The sequence below is a fragment of the Malaclemys terrapin genome, chromosome 9, assembly GCF_027887155.1.
Source record: "Malaclemys terrapin pileata isolate rMalTer1 chromosome 9, rMalTer1.hap1, whole genome shotgun sequence".
Lineage (NCBI taxonomy): Eukaryota > Metazoa > Chordata > Testudines > Emydidae > Malaclemys > Malaclemys terrapin.
The window spans coordinates 95,802,387-95,822,764 of NC_071513.1; the positions used below are offsets into that span (position 1 = coordinate 95,802,387).

The 20,378-nt window shown below is 40.8% G+C and overlaps 1 protein-coding gene across 7 annotated transcripts; it reads left to right on the forward strand.

The window, feature by feature from the left end:
- Positions 1-1,281: 1,281 nt before the first annotated feature.
- Positions 1,282-19,399, forward strand: TTC14 (tetratricopeptide repeat domain 14). Of its 7 annotated transcripts, none has more exons than XR_008446142.1 (12): positions 1,282-1,530; positions 2,547-2,671; positions 6,956-7,155; positions 8,062-8,146; positions 8,272-8,401; positions 9,201-9,353; positions 10,069-10,140; positions 12,649-12,768; positions 12,885-13,007; positions 13,700-13,817; positions 14,013-16,053; positions 16,508-16,595. XR_008446142.1 is itself a non-coding variant. In XM_054039188.1 (12 exons), exons 1-12 carry the CDS (start codon positions 1,367-1,369, stop codon positions 17,934-17,936), a joined length of 1,380 nt encoding a protein of 459 aa, XP_053895163.1. In that variant the 5' UTR covers positions 1,283-1,366; the 3' UTR covers positions 17,937-18,022. The 7 variants fall into 7 exon arrangements, 6 of the variants coding, with proteins under 6 accessions (XP_053895165.1, XP_053895163.1, XP_053895164.1 ...); XM_054039188.1 differs by lacking the exon at positions 14,013-16,053 and adding an exon at positions 17,932-18,022 and having other exon boundaries at positions 1,283-1,530; positions 16,508-16,592; XM_054039189.1 differs by lacking the exon at positions 14,013-16,053 and adding an exon at positions 17,932-18,019 and having other exon boundaries at positions 1,283-1,530; positions 16,525-16,617.
- Positions 19,400-20,378: the final 979 nt, after the last annotated feature.

Sequence of the window (20,378 nt, forward strand, 5' to 3'; positions counted from 1 at the left end):
CCCCAAGTGTTCTGCGTTCCCTCTCCCTCCCAGTGCTTGCAGCTGTTTCGTGGCACAAGTGCTGGGACCTAGGGGGAAAAAGCGGGCACAAGGCACACTCAGGGGAGGAGGTGGAGCGGAGGCGAGCTGGAGGGTGGGGAGCTGCCGGTGGGTGCAGAGCACCCACCAATTTTTCCCTGTGGGTGCTCCAGCCCCGGAGCACCCACGGAGTCGGCTTCTATGGGTAGTAGTACCGCATCCCCCCATAATAACTTTGCGGACCCCCCCACTCCTTTTTGGGTTAGGACCTTTACAATTACAACACCCTGAAATTTCAGATTTAAATAGCTGAAATCATGAAATTTACTATTTTAGAAATCCTGACTGTGAAATTAACCAAAATGGAGGATAGGGCCCTATTTATGTGCACATGGCACCTAGCACAACTGGCCCTTGATCAGGTCCGCCACATAATATCTCAGTATAAGCAACAATAAGTCATTTATCTAGTTGATCACCGTGTAAAACACAGAATAAAGTCATGGACTTTGACTACACTAATTCCAGTGAATTCTGGTGTCAACAGAGCACAGCTGCTGGAGAGGGACATATAATCTCTGGACAGATTCCCGCTTCGAGCTCGGCCAGCGAGCTGGAGCGCAGGCGGGCGGACTGAAGACTCACAGTGGGATCGGCTCTTGCCCCCTTTGCTTTTCCGGCAACGCCAGCCCTGCCGCGTGGCGAGGAGGAGAGAGACTCTCAGCTGTCACTTGTTCACACAAGTCAGTCACTGGTCCCGGGTCTGGGGGTGAACAGCTGGGCGCGTGACCCACGCTCACGCCCAAGCTCCCCCAGTAGGGTGACCAGACAGCAAGTGTGAAAAATCGGGACAGGCGGTGGGGGGGGTAATAAAAAGACCCAAAAATCGGGACTGTCCCTATAAAATCGGGATATGTGGTCACCCTATCCCCCAGGCAAACCACACGCCCCCCCCTCCCCCCCCGCTGGTGTGATGCTGCAGCTCCTGTCAGGAGGGGCTGGTGACACCCCGCCCCAGGGGCTGGCCGCATTTGACTTGTATCCTTGAACACCCCCCAACCCCCGCTGCAGCTGTGGGCGGGGCCCAGCTACGGGAGACGGGCGGGCAGCGCGGGCTGAGCAAAGAAGGGGGGAGACAGAGACAGATCACACGGCCTCTCTCGCCCCGCCCCCTCCCTCCCGCTGTACGCATGCGCGAGAGCGGAGCCGGGCGTTGCGGGTTAACCGGCCTCCGCTGTAACTCCGCCCCTTTTCCCCTTCCGGGTGAGGGGGACGATGGCGGGTTCTACTTCCGGGTTACTCCTCTGAAGCTTCCGGTTGCTGCGCTGTGTGGGTCGCCGCGGATGGGATGGAGCGGGACCTGCTCCGCCAGGCGCTGGGTTTCCATGGCCCCGCGCTGCTCTCCCTGCTCCGCACCGAGCAGCACGATAACCCCGACTTCCGGGGCCTCCTGCCTCCCGGGGGCCCCAGCCTGGAGCCGCCCCGGGAAGCCCAGCATCAGCCGCCCGCCAGGTCAGGAGCCGGGCAGGGGGAGGAGGGAGCTGCTGATCCCGCCCCACACCCCAGCTCGGGTCGGCCCCCGCCCAGGGTTTGCTCTGTCGGTGACCGCCGGGGTCAGAGGGCCCCGCACTCCCCTCCCCCGCCACAACTGGGCATCCGCTTCCCTGGACTTTGTGCCTCTCGCCCAGCCTGGGCGCTGAGCCCAGCTCCCTCGCCCCTGAGAGCTCCCTTGCCCTTCCCTTGCAGTAGTAGTGATAGCCACAGGCATTTCAAATGTCAGCGCCCCTTCCCCCGTTTTCTTCCCCTCTCCCCCCCCCCCGCTCAAAAAAAAATCATGACGCTTAAAAATTAGAAGTTTGTTTAAAAATGAATGTTTGGGTCTTTGCCTTTTGGTTTCGGCGTCCTGTTTCCAAGCTTTCTTCTGGAACCGTGAGGGCTAGAAACTCATTCTTTTTAAATGAAAGCTGAGGCTTTTCACATAGTCACTTGGTTCCAGGAACAGGGCTGCATTATCCTAACATCCTCTTCCTGTATAGTGTGTTTCATCCCTAAAGCTGAAAGGCTTCAGGGTATTGAGGATGGATTTCTTTCGTGCTGCTGAAAGGGAAATGGCAGGAGGAGCTTTTTTTTGTCCTACTTTCTAGTAGTATCTGTACACTCAATCCAAAAGCTGACACAAGGGCACCTTGTAGCATACCGTGAAATCTGCTAGGTTTAGTTTGGCAGTGAAAAGCCAAACACCATAGTTCTGGAAGCTTTGCTATTCAGCACCATTCATGTTCTTGGTGCTGTACACATATGTTGTTTACCACCATGCTCTACATTAGACATAGAAAAACTTGGGCAAAGCATTTTGTACTAAACATGTCATCAATAGTATAAGTTGGGATACATTTCATTAAATGCTTATGCAAAGCCCTGGACAGTGATTTAAAAAACAAACAAAAAAATCCTAATTTATGTCGTAGCTGTAGCATGCTATGTGAACAAAATGGGGGGAGTACTAGATTTTTTTTTATTTTTCTTAGGAAAGAGAAGAGAATTGATAACATTGAGATACAACACTTCATTGCCAAAAAAGCTGATCTCCTTTTTGCTCTTTCATGGAAACCAAGTGTATCAACAGATTCAGAATCAAATGAAGAGAATGAAGGTAAATCCTATAATTACACGTGAAAAGGGATTCTCTCTGAGACAAATTAGTTATGAGAAATCCAGTAAAGGTCTTGTGTATACAATACATTTTAAAAATAAATGGTATTTGTAAAAAGAATGTTATTTTGTTTCAAGTTTTTTTTTTTGACGTTTAGAAATGCATGGAGTAGATAAATAATCTTCAGTACTAGGAACACATCTGTCAGACTTTAAAATAATTCTCATTTTGGTCAACCATGATTAAGGCCTATACTATGTGGAATATGGTGGGAAAAGGTAACATGTTTGCATTTTTTTCTTAAATAAGTATGTTTTCAGTTTATCTAATATGAAAATGTAAACACCCTGAGTGACTCTCAACTGTAGTACTGTTGTGAAAATGGAGTCATTAAAGCAGAAGGCATCCTTGGTCTTCCAGTTCTCGAAACAGCTGCTACTTTTAAAAAAAACAGATTTACAAAAAAGGCCCTGGATCCTTCACACACGTATGCATAAATTCTTCACACATGTATCCATAAATTAGTGGAACTATTTGCATGCATAAAGTTACACAGGTGCATAGTTGCAGAACTGAGACATAAATCAGTCTTGGACTGGGGTTCTTTGAACCCATTGTCACCTTTGACCCCAACTACCTCAAATATGACTTGTGTAAGGGATCTCGAGAGGTCATCTAGTCCAGTCCCCTGCACTCATGGCAGAACTAAGTATTATCTAGACCATTCCTAACAGGTGTTTGTCTAACCTGCTCTTAAAAATCTCCAATGATGGAGATTCCACAACCTCCCTAGGCAATTTATTCCAGTGCTTAACCACCCTGACAGGAAGTTTTTCTTAAAGTCCAGCCTAAACCGCTTTTGCTGCAATTTTAAGACCATTGCTTCTTATCCTATTCTCAGAGGTTAATGAGAACAATTTTTCTCCCTCCTTCTTGAAACAACCTTTTATGTATTTGAAAACTGTTATGTCCCCCTCAGTCTTCTGCACACTATACAAACCCAGTTTTTTCAATCTTCCCTTATAGATCATGTTTTCTAGACTTTTAATCATGTTTGTTGCTCTTTTCTGGCTTTTTCCAATTTGTCCATATCTTTCCTGAAATGTGGTGCCAGAACTGGACACAATACTCCAATTGAGGCATAATCAGCACGGAGTAGAGCGAAAGAATTACTTCTTGTGTCTTGGTTGCAACACTCCTGCTAATGCACCCTAGAATGATGGTTGCTTTTTTTTGCAACAGTATTATGCTGTTGACTCGTATTTAGCTTGTGATCCACTCTTACTCACAGATTCCTTTCTACAGTATTCCTTCATGGGTAGTCATTTCCCATTTTGTATGTATGCAACTGATTGTTCCTTCCTAAGTGGAGTACTTTGCATTTGTCCTTATTGAATTTCATCCTATTTACTTCAGACCATTTCTCCAGTTTGTGCAAATCATTTTGAATTTTAATCCTATCCTCCAAAGCACTTGCAACCCCTCCCAGCTTGGTATCGCCCGCAAACTTTTAAAGTGTATTCTATGCCATTATCTAAAGCATTGATATCATTAGTCATAGATCAGACTAAGTCACGTCAGCCTTAGTAAAATTATTTCTTAACTTCCGTACTCTTTACTGAGCTGGTGAGAAAATTATTTGTATTAAGTGAGTGGATGAGCATAATTTTACAAGATTGATTTATGTAATACCTGTATTCCTGGAAGACCCCAATTTTAATTATAAACCTAGGTGGACACAAACTTGCTTTACTGAAATGTAACAGTCTTTTGGGAGGAACGTGACTGCTGTTCAGAAGGTCACAGCATGCTTCTTAAGGGCTTGTCTACACAGGAAGTTATTCCTGATTAACTTCATGTGTGGATGCTCTTATTCTGGAAGCAGATTAAACTAATTCAGAATAGTGTGCTCTTCTGGAATACACAATGAGTTATTCAGAATAGTTAATCTGCTTTAAATTTATACTCAGCCCTATTCTGGATTAATTTTCTTGTGTGAACAAGCCCTAAGTGTTAGCTCAGGCATTGAGGAGAATATTTAATCTTATTAACTGTAAAATTCAAGCATGAACTGTTAATGGATAAATTATTGCAAGGAATATCTTGTCCATACAGTATCTTATATGAAGAGTCTTCTTTCAGAGAATTTCTATTCAATATTTACTGTCCAAAGGAACCATCAATATTCCAGCATTATCTTCAGGAACAAAGTGTAAAAGTAAGCACATATTGCTAAGCCTGTGAGGGGAATGCAGCTATTACAGTGTTCTATTATGAGTCTGGGGCTCTGAAGACATGGGTTCTATCCCGTACTTTGACTTCAGTCTTTCTGTGCCTCAATTTCCCTATCCATACAACTAGATTACTACCTGCTACACAGGTTTGTTAGGGTGTACTTGTATCTAAAACATTCAGAGTGCCTCTGATGTTCACCAGGTAAATGTAGGGAGGAGTTATTACTAACATTGTCATCAGGGATCAAAAGAAATGGGAATTCTACCATTCTGTTGTACAGACTTGGTGGGGATGTTCCAAGTTGCCTTTTTTCCCCTCAGCAAATTTCTTTGATGGGGAAGCAGCTCTGTTAAGGTTGAAAGTCACCTGCTGTTTAAAAAACAACTGTTGGAAAAATGTGGTGACACGTTGTGAAAAAAGCAAAATATATGGGCATTTTGGTTACTTACATGGGCGTCAGGTGACGCTTCCCCTGGCGGAGGCTAGCCCCTTGTCCTACCTCTTCCACCCACAGCTCCAGCCCCACTCTGCTCCAGGTCCAGCACCCTTGCCGCGTCCCTCCTCTCTTCCCTTCCCCACAAGGCCCCCGCCACTCGTGCTCACCTCCTTGGGGAAGGGGCGGAGCAGGGAGGGGAAGAGGCAGAGTGCAGGTGGGGCTACCACGCCACCCATGGTTACTTAATGGATATCTGTGTTTAGCATTTTGGAAAAACATTCAAATAAACAGTCAATTAAAAGTACTCATTATAATGTGAAGTCTAATACTAAAATTGCTGTCCCCCATTATATTAATTAGACAGTTATACACTTTGTTCAAGTAGGCCAAATGCTGTGTTCTATCCAACTTTTTAAGTGCAAATAGCTTTTCAGGTTTAAGGACCATCTGAAAAGGTGTCTGGGGGTAGACTCTTATGTGGCTGTCCCAAGTAACTGAGAATGTAGCTGTGGAAACTGAGGCTGGAAGAGTTGTGATGGTATGAATTCTCCATTGGAACAGAGTGAGTGAAGTTTGTCTCAGCAAACAGGCTCCGCAGAAACAATAGGTCCTTTGAAAGTGGGGCCCCCCTAGTTGGCTGAAGATAAATTGGGTAGAGAGAGGAAAGCTCCTAGGAGATTTTTCGTTGGGAGCAAAATTGTGATGTGAAAATGCACACTTCATAACTTCTGTAGAACAAGCTCATTGCTTATAGCAGGCCTTCTTGGCTTTCTCTGTTTCCCCTGCTTTCCTCCCGCAAGCTCCCTGTGTGCCACCTTTCCATCCCCCTCAATTGCAGGGATTCTGTACATCCACCCCATGCCAGAGTCACTGTGTGCCCCCAATCACCCCACCATTTCTTTCGCTCTTTGAGTTAAGGTGTCAACCTATTAGACTCTATTGGGAGAATGGGCAGAGCTGAGACGGGGTATTACTATGCAGAAAGTTATTAATAGCTGCGAATAGATGCAATAGCAAACCAGTTCTTTGATCTGTAGACAATTATAGAGCTGGCTGAAACTGTTAGACAACAGAGAAGTCAAGTTGAATGCAGGATCTTGCTTCGCTCTGCCAATAACTCAAAATGCAATAGATGTGAACCAACGACTAGCAGATGCTGGGTGCCGCAGAGTTTGTGATGGATATATGAAGCAAGTGTTGACCTTGTGTTGATCAAAAATTACTCTTTCTGGCTGACATAAGAAATGATATTGACAGACTCTGAAAAGCAAATGTTACCCAATCCTCTTTGAGCAGAAAGTTAAAGTATAAATGTGGGGAGGAGGGAATGAAATCTCTGGGGACTCGGACATAGGTATGGAGGACCTGGTTGGCCAGGGCAGGGGTGAGAAAGGAAAGAGTGCTCTTAGTTTCCTCAGGTCAAGAAGGAACAAGAATTCTTATTGCAGTGTTATGTACGTTGGGAAGTGTTGGCTATACATAATGCCTAATAAAGGAATATAAAGTGCTTTATTAAAAATCACATTAATTTTCTGATACTATAGTGAACTGTAATTAGAGATTTCAGAAGGCAGAGCAGTTATTACATAACTTTTTCTCCCCATTAATTGCAGATTGTTATGCTGTTATGCCACCCCTGGAGCAGTTCATGGAGGTGCCAAGTGAGGACAGGAGGGAGCTGTTTTTCCGAGACATTGAGCGTGGCGATGTTGTGATCGGAAGGATTAGTTCTATTCGTGAATTTGGCTTTTTCATGGTGTTAATCTGTCTGGGCAGTGGCGTCGCCAGAGAGATCTCGCAGTTAGAAATCACTGTAAGACTTGAGTATGATCAGTAACAAGTAAACTGATGCAGGGCAGTCCTGGCTTCTAATGTGTTGGCTGCATCTTGTGCAAAGGACTTGAGCTCTGGACGGTTAATAGTTCAAAGCCTTAATGCATTCAGGCTTTGATTAAGGTGGAACCTGCTTGATGTCTCAGCAAGACATTTTCTTTCTTTACCGCTCAAATATTTTAGCTGTAGGTTGAAAAGTTAGTGTTTATATAGATGCATGCACCTCGATCTGAATTGAATCATACTAATATCACTCTGCTTTCATGCTCAATTTTGGACAGACTTAGGCTTTGTCTACACTAGCACTTTCGTTGGCAAAACTTTTGTCGGTCAGCGGTGTGGGGGGAAAAAAAAAACCCTGGACCGACATAAGTTTTACCTACAAAAGTGCCAATGTGGACAGCGCTATGTGGCCAGGAGATGCTCGCCTGTCGGCATAGAGCGGCTACACAGGCGACCTTACAGTGGTGCAGCTGCAGTAGTACAGCTGTGCTGCTGTGAGGTCTGTAGTGTAGACATAGCATAAGACTAGTTTCCATCTAGTTTAATGATCACAAAATGGACTTTTGATTACAGATCATAAGTTCATTTTTCAACATTTTGTTTAAGGATTAAAGCTGGGTGGAAACTGGATTACTCACATTAATCTTCAATATCACAGTATCACAAATGAGTTCTCTTCAGCAGGATAACTGCCATTGTAATCAAAACCCTGATTTTTTTTTTTTAAACATAATTTAATATTTACTCATGGGACAAATCTTCATTGTGCAAACTGATACTTCTGGGCTGAGGGAAGTTGTCTTCTAATGCAAACCCATTTTATTATCGTTTGCTTTATTAAGCTCAGAGTTTTTGGTCATATTTTTGGTCTCTTCCATTGCAGGCTCTTTGTCCATTGAGAGATGTGCCTTCTCATAGCAACCATGGTGATCCTTTATCATATTATCAAACTGGAGACATTATACAAGGTAAATGCATATTAAAACTGTTCTGAAAGCTGTTTCTTTCCAGTTTTGTTGACTTTGTTCTCAACTTTAAGAGGTTGTTGTTTAGTGTTTTTTTGTTTTTTTTGTTTGTTTTTTTTTTTGGATAGCTGCAATCAAGGACATTGATCGTTACCATGAAAAACTCACGATATCACTGCACAGCTCTGCTCTTCCACCCCGTCTATCTAGTACTAAACTGGGGGTAATTAGTTCTGAAGACTTGCCTTTACATTATAGGTAAAAATTTGCATTCTCTTCTACTCACTAGATCTGGTTTGTTAAATATATGTTGTCTCAAGAAACTGTTGGCAGAAACTCCTTTTTGAAAGGTCTTGGTCCTTTACTCTGCTGATTGACATATATTCTTCAATTTTATACTATTGACTTGTTTTCCTAAATAAAAGCATCACTATTCATATATGGATGTAGTTTGCTTCAGAATTTTTCACAAAAAGATGAAGAAAGAAGAAAAGCAGAATGAGGTAATCTTAGCCAAAAGAGAGAGAGAGAGACTTAAAATATATTTTGCAGGAAATGAGCATTACTTGGGAGAATACAGGACCATTAATAAACTAATGACTTAAAGGGCTGAGATATGAAACTCTTAAAATCTGTCTTTGGCAAGAAGTACAGGAGTGTAACTACCTCTTTGGAGTGCTTGTAGGGTTTGGCTCAAGGCCCAGAAGGAGCTGCTGGTGCTGCAAGAGGAGAGAGCCAAAATGAGGTTTTCAAATACTGCTTCTCATTACTCAGTAGGGCGAAGGGTGGGATAAAACAGGAGGAGGAAGGGAAAGGAAACTGACCACAGAATTCTGTAGCTAGTGGATGAGGAGGAACAGCAACAAAGGCAGAGGAGTTCTTATTTCAGATGAAACAAATGGTGATGTGTTGTAGCTTCCCTTCCCTCAAGTGGAAATATGTAATTTGCTTGTGAACCAGTGTGGGTAAAAGTATTAATGGACGTTGACTCTTTACATATATCAGCATACTAAAGAAATGGGTGGTCATATTTGTGTATGTTCGTATTTCCTTTAAGGAGAAGTGTTGAAGTAGCCAGTACTTCGGAGACGTATGAAAAAGTCTTACATCATTCCTTGGGATTTGCTAATCCAGCAGTAGTTGAATTTTTATTAGGAAAACTAGGACTAAGTGAATCCAGCCCACCATCATTAATGAGAGGCCTGCAAAGGTACAGTGACACTGCACCATCTTCATTGCTTTCTAGAGAAAGTGCCGCTGCCTTATTTGTAGTTTCTATTTAAAAATTTCTGTGGTCACTATTACTTCAACCTTGGGTGGATCCTCTTTTGCATGACCACTGATGATGATGTGAGCCCATCAATTAAGTATAAAAAAGACACTCCAGAACAACAAAATTACTCTTAGAATTAGAAAGAATTCTAAGCCACTTTATCCACCAGTAATCTGCTTGATACTGTTTAACTGGGTAAACTGTTCATTGTATATTGGTAGTAACATTAGATTAAAATCACAAGTTACTTTACATCCTAATATTTATCCTTAACACTTAGTAATAGCTTGCTTTACTAATGGACCTGATCTTTTGAACAGTACAGATTCAGAAATTTTTCCTTCTCAAAACCAGAAAATTAACATATAGATTTCCCATTTGCTGTGTAGCTCAAAACTTAATCTACATTAATGCAATTGACATGGGACAGTATATTTGACTGCAATAGACTAATACATTTAGGGAGGCTATGACTTTGGAAATCAGAAATGCTGTTGCTGATTGAGGGGAGAGTAATATAGTATTTTTTCGGCCATGTTGAAATTTTACCTAAACCTTGGTATAAATTTTTGATAATGTAGACTTAGAAGGAAACTTGGGCAGTTAATTATTTATTCCCTTGATATACTTTTTTTTTTTTTTTTTTAAACAGCAAAAACTTCAATGAAGAAGACTTTGCCTTTGCATTGAGGAAAAAGCAATCTGCATCTTGGGCCTTGAAATGGTACAGAGTCTTTAATTTTCTTGTCAAGCAATTTCGGTGGCATCTACTTTAGCATCAATGGTCATGGTTCTTCATAGCTCTTCGTACCAGAGTTCACAATGAATAACTTCCTGAATATCACCGGAGAGCAACTTGCTGAGTGGCTGTGGTCAGTTGATAGGTCGTGGGGGTGGAGGAATGCTCTCTTTGTAAAGTAAAAAAATCAAATTTTAAGGAAAAGCCTTTAGTTTAGTTCCCAAAGGTTAAGGTCACTTATAACTTGTGCTGGCTCCTGAAATTAGACCTGAGCACTGCTGTCTTGTCTCCTCAGTTTTCCCATAGGACCCTAGCCTTAATACCCAGCTCAGCCTTTTATAAATAGCAACCAGATGACCTTGAGTTCCCTTGTCTTGACACCTGAGCCCGAACCTGGACTTGTGAGTAATTCCCCTGTGGCCTGAGCTGGCGTCAGTCACTAAGTATCAACACTGAACGCACTGACTGAGAGCATTTGAAGAGGCTGCTTTGGGCAGCTTCTGTTTCTTTTAGGCTATGCCTGGGATGAAGCTTCAGAGTGCAGTCTGCTCTTTCAGCAGGCACCCAGGAGATGGAGCTGGTCAGGAATTTTCCAACAAAATGTTTTTCATTGGAAAATGCGGATTCACAGAACGTTGTTCACAGGAAAGAGTTGGTTTTGATGAATATCCTGATTTTTTTATTAGAAAATTTCAAAATTGTCAAAACATCTTGTTTCAGCATTGCTGAAGCAACTTCATTTTTTTATTTGAAATGGCTTTTTGTTTTGACATTGTAGTTAGTTTGTGCTTTTGAATGTAAAAAAGGTCAAAATCTAAACAAAATGTTTTGATTGACCCAAACTGAATTTTTTTGTGGATTGAAAGTGGGCGGAAACTATCAAGACTTTGACTTTTTGTCACAAGTCAGGATGGGAAAGCTTTTTTGAAATCTCAAAATTTCTTTCAGGATGGGAAACAAGTTTCCTTTCAGGTTCTACCAGGAAAAGCATAGAGTTGGAAAGGGAATAGACAAAGTGGTTTGCCAATCTCTCTCAGTCCAGCATGGAGAAGAGGGTGAATAGGAAAGGTTTATCTTCTCTCAGGTCAGCAGCCTCTGCCCATAACCCAGTCAAGCTGGGAGTTGCTCTTCGCCGTTCTGGTCTCAAGTCCTGACCATGGAAATTCTTGAGATGAGTAGGCAGGTCCACAGAAGCGATATTTAGTTGGGAAGTAGTCCCAGGCATAAAAATGATACAGCTGAAAGGGGAATGAGATGGAATTAGTGGTGGTAGAGATGATGCCAGTCTTAGAAACTCTCTTCAATTTTAATATAGCACATCATTTATTTCATTAGTTAAACCCTACTTAATTTGCGATATCGTGAATCCCACAATATTAGGCTTCCATTGCAGTTTCAATAGTGGTAGTCTCGGCGTCCCGCTCCAAGAGCCCCCTAAGCTTTTCCAAATTATTGCAAATAATAAAGGTCCATTATTACTTTTCTGCAATTTTCCATGGGTTGTCTGCAACTCAGCCGCAATTATTTGACAATCATCCTGCAATTCAAGTAAGGTCTTATTCATTGGAGAATAAGTACAACCATTTTCTATAATCTGTGGCCATATATTGCTATATTAAATCATTAATCTTGATTGCTGCAGTGAAGTCTCATGATAAATCTAATCTGAAATTCAGAGCCCCAACTGTTAACTCATTGGAAGAAAATTTATTTTAGACAAATGCGTGAGAGAAGCTTCAGTTTGCAAGTCATGAAATATAAGTCTTAAAGCATCTTACATGGGGGCAAATTGACTTCAGTGTCATTGTGCCCCCTAACTGTAGTGTTGAATGTGTCCCTGTACATTATAAAGCCATGTCTACACTAGCACTTATGTCGACAAAACTTTTGTTGCTCAGTGGTGTGAAAAAAACACACCCCGAACGACATAAGTTTAGCCAGCATAAGTGCTCGTGTGCGCAGCACCATGTCAGCGGGAGACCTACCGCTGCTCGTTGAGCTGGTTTTATTGTGTCGATGGGAGAGCTCTCCCATCCGTATAACGCGGCTACACGAGCAATCTTACAGCAGCACAGCTGTATCAGTACAGCTGTGCTTCTGTAAGCTTGTAAGCGTAGACGTGGCCTAAAACTCTCCCCCGCATTAGGGGGGTAATATGACAAGTCTTAGAAAAACACTCAAGTACTGTAAGCATTCCATTTGTAAATGGAGAATACAGTGTATCATGTATGTGTGCTTTCTTCAGAGGTGACTTGGAACTCTAAACTTTCAGATAAAAGAATTTACATTTTGGTGTGATATAAATATGGCATTAATCTAAAGAGCAACTCTTGAAACTGTATCTTGCTAAAATGCTTCCATTCTGTTACTCTTATGGCAGGATGATGTACTACAAGTTGCAAGGCTTCTCAAACTGTGATTTTAAGTATATTTGTTTAGCTTGATGACTCTGTGTGATACTTTTTTTTTTTTTTTTTAAACCATTTGTTCTAGTGTGAAGATTGGGGTTGATTATTTTAAGGTTGGCCGCCATGTAGAGGCTATGAATGAATACAACAAGGCCTTGGAAATAGATGTACAAAATGTTGAAGCCTTGGTAGCTCGTGGGGCACTGTAAGTCTTTTTTTTTTTTTTCCCCCCTTCGTTGTTAAAGATGGATACCAATAATCTATTTAAAAGATAAATTGTAACATTTATTTAATTCCTATATTGCTTTTCCATTTTTATAGTTATGCAACAAAAGGAAGTTTAAACAAAGCCATAGATGATTTTGAAGTTGCATTAAAACACTGTCCAACCCATAGAAATGCAAGGAAATACCTCTGTCAGACACTTGTGGAAAGAGGAGGCCAGTAAGTGTTAAATTCTATTCTTTATGCAGCTATGAGCAATTCATTTTTTTCATTATCTATTTTTTTTATATTGGGCTGGCTAAGTATATAAAAAAGGGAGTGTTTTATCTCCTTCCTGCCTGTGTGCCAACAATGAGAAGTCTGCAGGGAAAGCAGTTCAAGGTGTATAATCTGTTTACCTTCTCTCATGTCGCCCCACCCTACCGCACATCAGTTTAAATCTTGCCTCCTTACTGTTTTTTTTTCCTTCTCAATACAGTTTAGCTGATGGAATGTTAAACTTACATAACATTCTATGAAATTTTTGGATGAATATTTAATAAGGCATTTTTATAACTTTTTAAATTTTTACAACTATGCCATGATTTGTGTTTAAAAAAACAAACTTCTGAATTAATGGCATATAAATACTCAGAAAAACTGTAAGAATTCCAGAATTAATATTCAGGAAAAAATCCATATGAGTAAACAGGAGACTCATTCAGAAGTAACAGAACGTTTTATTCATCAAAAAACTGGAATCAAAGTTTGAAAGTACAGTACTACTGATGTTCAGGAAGTAATGACATGTCAGGGATGTAAACATCTGCATTTTAGTGCATTCCTTTTTTAATACTGATCATCTCAGACTGATACATATGATCAAAAACAAATTCTGTTTGTGTTGTAAACATTTTTCATATGAATGTTAGGTTGGAAGAGGAAGATAACCTGTTAAATGCTCAGAATTATTATAAGAGAGCTTTAATTTTGGATGAGACTTTTAAAGAAGCGGAGGATGCCTTACTGAAACTCCGTAAACATATGCAGGTGATTCTTTACTTTCTCTTAACTTTATCTACTACAATCAAAACTCATATTAAAAACATTGGGAAGGGGGAAATTATTTACTGGTTATTGCGTCTTATTCTCCTCTTTCCCCTCTTTACAACACACCTGTCACAGTAAGTATTATGGCTAAATCTACAAAAAGCAAGGTGCCTGTGGATGGCTTGATCATTTCAGATGGGCATGGGAAGCAACAGCACAGCAGTCGGATGCAGGGAAAGACCAGAACTCAGTAACCGTGTCTGATGAAGGGGAGGAGGAAACCACCTGTTCACATGAGCGGGACTGCTGATACGGAATTAAGACTTTGTAAGTATGTCTTTATTCCGTATCAGCAGTATGTCTATACTACCCGCCGGATCGGCAGGCAGTGATCGATCCAGCGGGGATTGATTTATCGCGCCTAGTTTAGACGTGATAAATCAATCCCTGAGCGCTCTCCCGTCGACTCCTGTACTCCAGCGCCACAAGAGGTGCAGGCAGAGTTGACGGGGGAGCGGCAGCAGTCAACTCACCGCGGTGAAGACACCACAGTAAGTCGATCTAAGTAGGTCGACTTCAGCTACGTTATTCGTGTAGCTGAAGTTGTCACTTAGATCGATCCCCCTCCCTAGTGTAGACCAGGGCTATGTGTAGGGTAAAATCCCCAAATAGGTCAGTTTTAGACATATGCCAGAGGGTTGTAATTGGGAATATTCAAAGAGGAGCAGGGTGAGACTGATCAGGGCTAGCTCAAAAGGAAGACATTGTGGATCTTCATGTGGCACAAGAAGGATCTTAATTAAAGGCCTGGAGAGAGCTGGGGACACCATGTCACTGAACCAAGCAGTTATGGTCAGTTGATAAACCAGAATTCTGCCAAACTTGTTGCGAGGTGCAAATTACCAAGGCAGTTATTTAAAATGGAAAAAAAAAAAAAATTAACCAGGGTCCAAGCTTTGCAGGAAATAATGGGGGAAGCAAGTTCCAGGGTCATTTTTTTTTTTTTTTTTTTTCTTTTCTCCCCTGCCCACAACATGTTTCCTGAGTGAGCCCCTATGGGTCTCCATGCCAAGCTCCTTTGTCTGTTGCCTTCTCTTTCTGGGGCTTTTTCATTTGTCTCCTTTACTTACATTGTCTTCCAGATAGGATCTAAAAGAGTGAATTAAAGTTAGAGAACTGGGGCACTGGGTTTCTGTACTCAATGCTTCTGTGCTGGAGGAAGTAAATAGACTGCGGTAGAAGTGTGCAGGCTGGTTTCTTTATGCAGGGCTTGATTGACACTGCTTTTGCAGGTGGGGAAAGCCATAATGTGAAAAGGTTTTGTTGAAGGATGGGGAAGAGGAGATTTATGGTAACCTTTATTGAAGCTAAATTATCCTCCAGAAATGTCTACTTATAGTATGTGGGCACTACCAACATATTTGTCATTATCCAGAGAAAAATATTGTTGCTGTAACAAGGAGTCTTGCAACCTAAGTCACAAATACAAGTGATTAAACAAGTGAAGGAAATGGTTTTACTCTCATTGCAAGTTATACTGATGGTGATGAGGGTCATTGATGCAGCTGAGGAACATAAGGCTCTCGGTTGTTCAGCAGTTTTTGTAAGTTTGCCCAAATAAATTAAGGGTTTCCCTTATATCCTAAGGCAGTATTTCTTATATGACCATTGCCAAGCCTTGAGAACTGGTATCCAGAGACTTACTGCTCACCCTGGATATGAATTCCAACTGTTTCAAACCATTTCGAACAGTACTATGTTAAAGCGCATCAGGGAGCTTTTAGTGCACACTAGCAAGGTCTACATGGACCAGTTAGCACCTTAGTGTTTTTTAGAAATTACCTCCCCCGCCCCTCCCCCCCGTGCATATTGTTGCACAATGTAGACAAGCCCTTAGAAAGCTGTGGGGTACAGGAGCCTATCCAGCTAATAGGCTTAGCTAACATGCCTTTAATTATTAATTGTTTAGTAACTGAAGGCTCCGTTACCTCTAAGTAAACCTTGGTTTACATGTCTGTCTGTTTGTAGCTGCTAGAATGTTATGAATTGCAGTTCAAACGTGAAATACTCTTTTCCTGTAATACTGATGATATGTTTTTCTTCAATGCATTTTCTTCTGAACTGGACCGTTGCTGCTGTGTCTGACATCTGGTGCTGCTCATCAACAACCACCCACTGGAACATGATTTCTTACGTAATCATGCATCAAACTGGGCTGTGGTACAATTACAAAATGGTTTGTATCTGAACATGGCCACTTCCAACAACATTTTAAAATTGGATTTGTCATCACGTTTTATATACAAACTATAATAACATCTTCCCCAAAACGTTTCTCTCTGTTTCAATCTTCTTTCACATAACTAATTTTGCTGTATTTTTCCTGCATCTTTTGCCCTGGGTCATGGGTACCAATGCAATGGCTGGTCATGTCTCTTTATTTAATGTGATATTTACTGCAATATGGTCCTTAATACCATACTGATCATCACAACGATTAATGCCAAACTCCTGCACAATCAACTTCTATTTGATTAATGTAACGTCTTCATCTGGGAATCTTGGTATTGTATTCTTTGTGTATATATATCCTCTTGTGGTGGTGGTGGGGGGGGATGGGATTTGGGGAAATATTGGGTTAACATACTGTTACTTTTAATATGTGTTTTTGATGTCTGGGTTCAAAAAAGAAATCTTTGGAAATGAGGGAGAAGCAAGCTGCAAAAGAAGAGAGACAGAAGGAAAAGAAAATAGAAACAAGTGCACAAAAACTGCGTAAGCTCTTAAAAGAAGAAAAGAGGTAACCCTGTTATATTCACTATACTACATCCTAATTAAAGAGTCTACTGCTGATTAGAGCCAGAGCATCAGCATCACTTATATAAAACATAAGTAAGTAACCAGCAGTTAGCATCCAGTGGCTGAAATGGGTGACGCTTCTGTGTGTTCCTGTTATTGCTAAGCTTCCTCTTTACTTTAGTGATTCATACTTAGACTCCATTTTCTTAACAGGTAACAGATAGATCAGGCAACAGTTAATAAAGGAATAAAGTAATGTTGTTGTTTTTTTTAAAGAAAGCTACTAAACAGCCACTGATATCTCATGGATAAATTTCTATATGCTGTTTTCTTCCCCCACCCTGTTACCCGGGTTAATGGCATAATATAACCTCTGATTTCAATAGTTGGCTAGCTCCCGCTGCTCAATCCCCATATAAAGTTGTAATCCCATCTGTTTGTGACATTGGAGTTGCTTCCACAGCAACAAATAGGTTATTGAAGCAGGATTATGCCTAAAAGAGCGAATGAACAGATCAGCCCTTGAAGAATCCATTTTCATACAGATTCATTTGTTAAAGAAAATTTTAGTTGGGTAAAACTAACAAGTTAATGTTTTCCCCAAACATCCCTATGAGGTGTTCTTTACTACTATACCTGGATTTTTGCAGGGGGAGTATATGGAAATAATACTTATCTGCCTAAATGTGTATTTAGGAAGTACGATGGGATACCCAACCAGAAGAACCCTTCTTGTAATACCAAGGCCACAAAGAGCCTGATTGTTTAAGTCCTCCCTATGCAGGAATGTCACTTGAAATCATGGCAATTCTACACGTGCAAGGCTTGCCAGATTGGGCCCAGTATACCTTCTTGTCACTAGTGGTTTGTGAATATTACTCAGATCTGATCGCAATCCAGGATCTCACCTAAACTCATCTAAAGATCTCCCTCTTTTGAGTCACGTTGGTGGTTTAAATATTACTTTAGGTTGTTTCAAAGTTCAAAGTATTTTTTATTGCAATAGCATATTTGAAGCTTGCTAACTAAGCTACTTCAAGAATATGATCCACACAGGATCCTATACAATCCTGTGTCCTTCCCAGCTGATCCACTACACTTCAAGTGGCTAAAATATACATAAGAAAATTAATATTTTTTAAAATACTGTGTGGCTAAAAGGTTCTCTCCATGTCCCAATGAGGCTTTTATAAAATATTTGGTCTTGGAGCAGTGTTCCAGGGACCTTGAAAAGGACAGAGCTTTGCCAGAAACTTGTAGAGTCTATAGATGATTCTGGTGGTGGTGATGCTTCATAGGTTAATTACATTTTTAGGCTGAAGAAGAAAAGGAGAAGATCAACTTCTTCCTCTTCCTCCTCCTCAAGTGATTCCTCATCTGATGTATCAGTTTCATCCTCTTCCTCCTCCTCTTCCTCCTCTTCTGATCACAAAAGGCACAAGAAAAGGAGTAGAAATCGGTCAGTGTCCTCTCGCAGCTCCAAAAAACATTCATCTAGGGTTTCTTCACATCAGCGAGATCAGAGTAGGAAAGATGAATGGTACTCGCCCCCAGCTGATACCTCTGCTTCCTTCCTTAACCAAAAATATGAAATGGAAAAACTGCTGGAGCGGCAGGACAGATTAGTATATCAAAAGACAGAGGTGAGAGAGAGACAATGTTCTCTATCAAGGACTTCTGCTGATGATGAAGACACTTTTGGAGGTAGGTCTGAAGATTCAAGGGATTCTTATGGTAGCTCCAAGACTCAGTCAACCAGCAGCAAAAATGAAAAACAGGGTAAAACAGACAGATCCTTCTCTAATAGGAGGGGTTCCTCTGGTTCATATCACTGGAAGTCAGATGATAAAATCAAGACACATGATTTTAGAAAGTTAGAAAAGGAAGTGGAGGGGAGAAAAGAGCAGTTTAGAAAGCGTGGTTCCAGTCAGAGCATGTATTCCACTTCTCCAGCAGGGTCCGATTACTCAGGCAAGTCAGTAGAAAAGAATAAACAGTACAGCAGCACTTGGTTGTGTGAGTACAGTGGAAATGATGATGGTAGCAGACGTGAGTTAACCCAGAGTACAATTGAAAGGAGAGACTATAAAAATAGGGAAAGTAGTCATGGGGAAAGTACTAAAGCAAAGGAGCTAGATGAGGAAACTACACTCAATGGTAAAGGGCAATCAGAAAGTGGTGTTAAAAAGAGCCTGCCCCAGAACTTACTCACCATATTCAATCAGATTGCTGAATTTGAGAGACAAAAAGGAAGTAAACAGAAAAACCAATAAAGTACCTAAGAAAATATCTTTAATTGCTATTGAGCTTGTGCCCTTAAAATCTGTATGAAAAATGGACAGAACAGAGTCTGTTTTTCTGTCTTGCAAAATGTTTGTTTAAAGGTTGGTATTAGTCAAGTTACAGGAGATCCTTTTGACAGACAGGTATATGCAAGAGTATCATGTTATATATCATAACTTTTAAGAGCATAGAATCAGATTTTTTTTTTTTAAATTTAGGATACTCATGTATAATTAACATTGTTTATAACTGTGTGATTGGAAGAAAACTTTATTCGTTGCTACCCTTAAAATATAGCTAACTGGCATCAAGTTTGCACTTTAAACACACTTTTCTAAGGTACAAAAATGGAAACACAATAGTATCATTAAACCTAATTTTTAGCTGTTGAAAGGGATTATTTGACTGAATGATGCACATGTGCCAGCAATGTATATAACTTTTGTTTAATGATTTAATCATTACATTTTATTAAAATTTGCTCATTTTGTTTAATGCCACTTTTTGTATGACTTTGTTGAATTTCTAGTCTCTTTGATTTTGTGCACCACTATAGTCCATCCCATCCATAGATCTCATGGTGCCTTACAGCCATGAATGAATGAATGAAGTCGCCCTGAGAAGCAAGGTATTATATCCATTTTACAGATGAGGAAAGTGAGGCAGAGGTGCGTGCCTTACACTGGTGCTTATGTCTTAAAATTGTCTTCAAAACTGTTTTTTGAGAATAGTTTCAGGAAAATGGTGGTGTTGGGCTACTACTGCCTTGTGGTGAATGAGGTGTAACATCCATCTAACATCACAAATTCTCAATCTGTGGTTGGCAGAACACTTGATCACATGATTCTAGCTCTCCTTGTTTCCAGGAACAAGTCAACTGCATATATTTTTAAATATTTGCTGTAGTTACCCTTGGGTATTGTGTGATCCTGAGTGGGAAAGAAGATGATTATGAATAGAAAAAGAGGTGGCACAGTCTTTCTACTCAGATGTGATCTGCAATATAAAAACTTGAATCTGTTTCAAACTGTTCTTGGAAACCAAGCCTAAAAATGTTGTGTCTGGCTACTAAAACTTCCCTGAAATGTCTTTAAAACCTTATATTTAAAAAATACTCTTTAGGAGATGGGGATTCTTGTAGTGTAGATGTAGCTCTTATACAAACAATAGGAAATTTACTTTATATAACTTCAAAAAATGGCTTACACCTAAAAATGATGAATTGATATCTACAGTATAGCTTTCTTAATCTAAATCAGTGCAGTATTGCCTCCAGCTAAAAATTAGCCACAGCAGCACTCAGAACGCTGCTACCAACACCAATTACTATTACCTCCTCCAGCCTTGTTTATACGGAGCCAGAGGTGTACGTGGCACTTGAAAACATGACTTGTTATGGAAGTGGGCAGCAAAGGTGTTATAGGGAAAAGCAGAGATGTCTTGTTACGTAAGCAATCCTGGTTTATATTAAAAATGAGA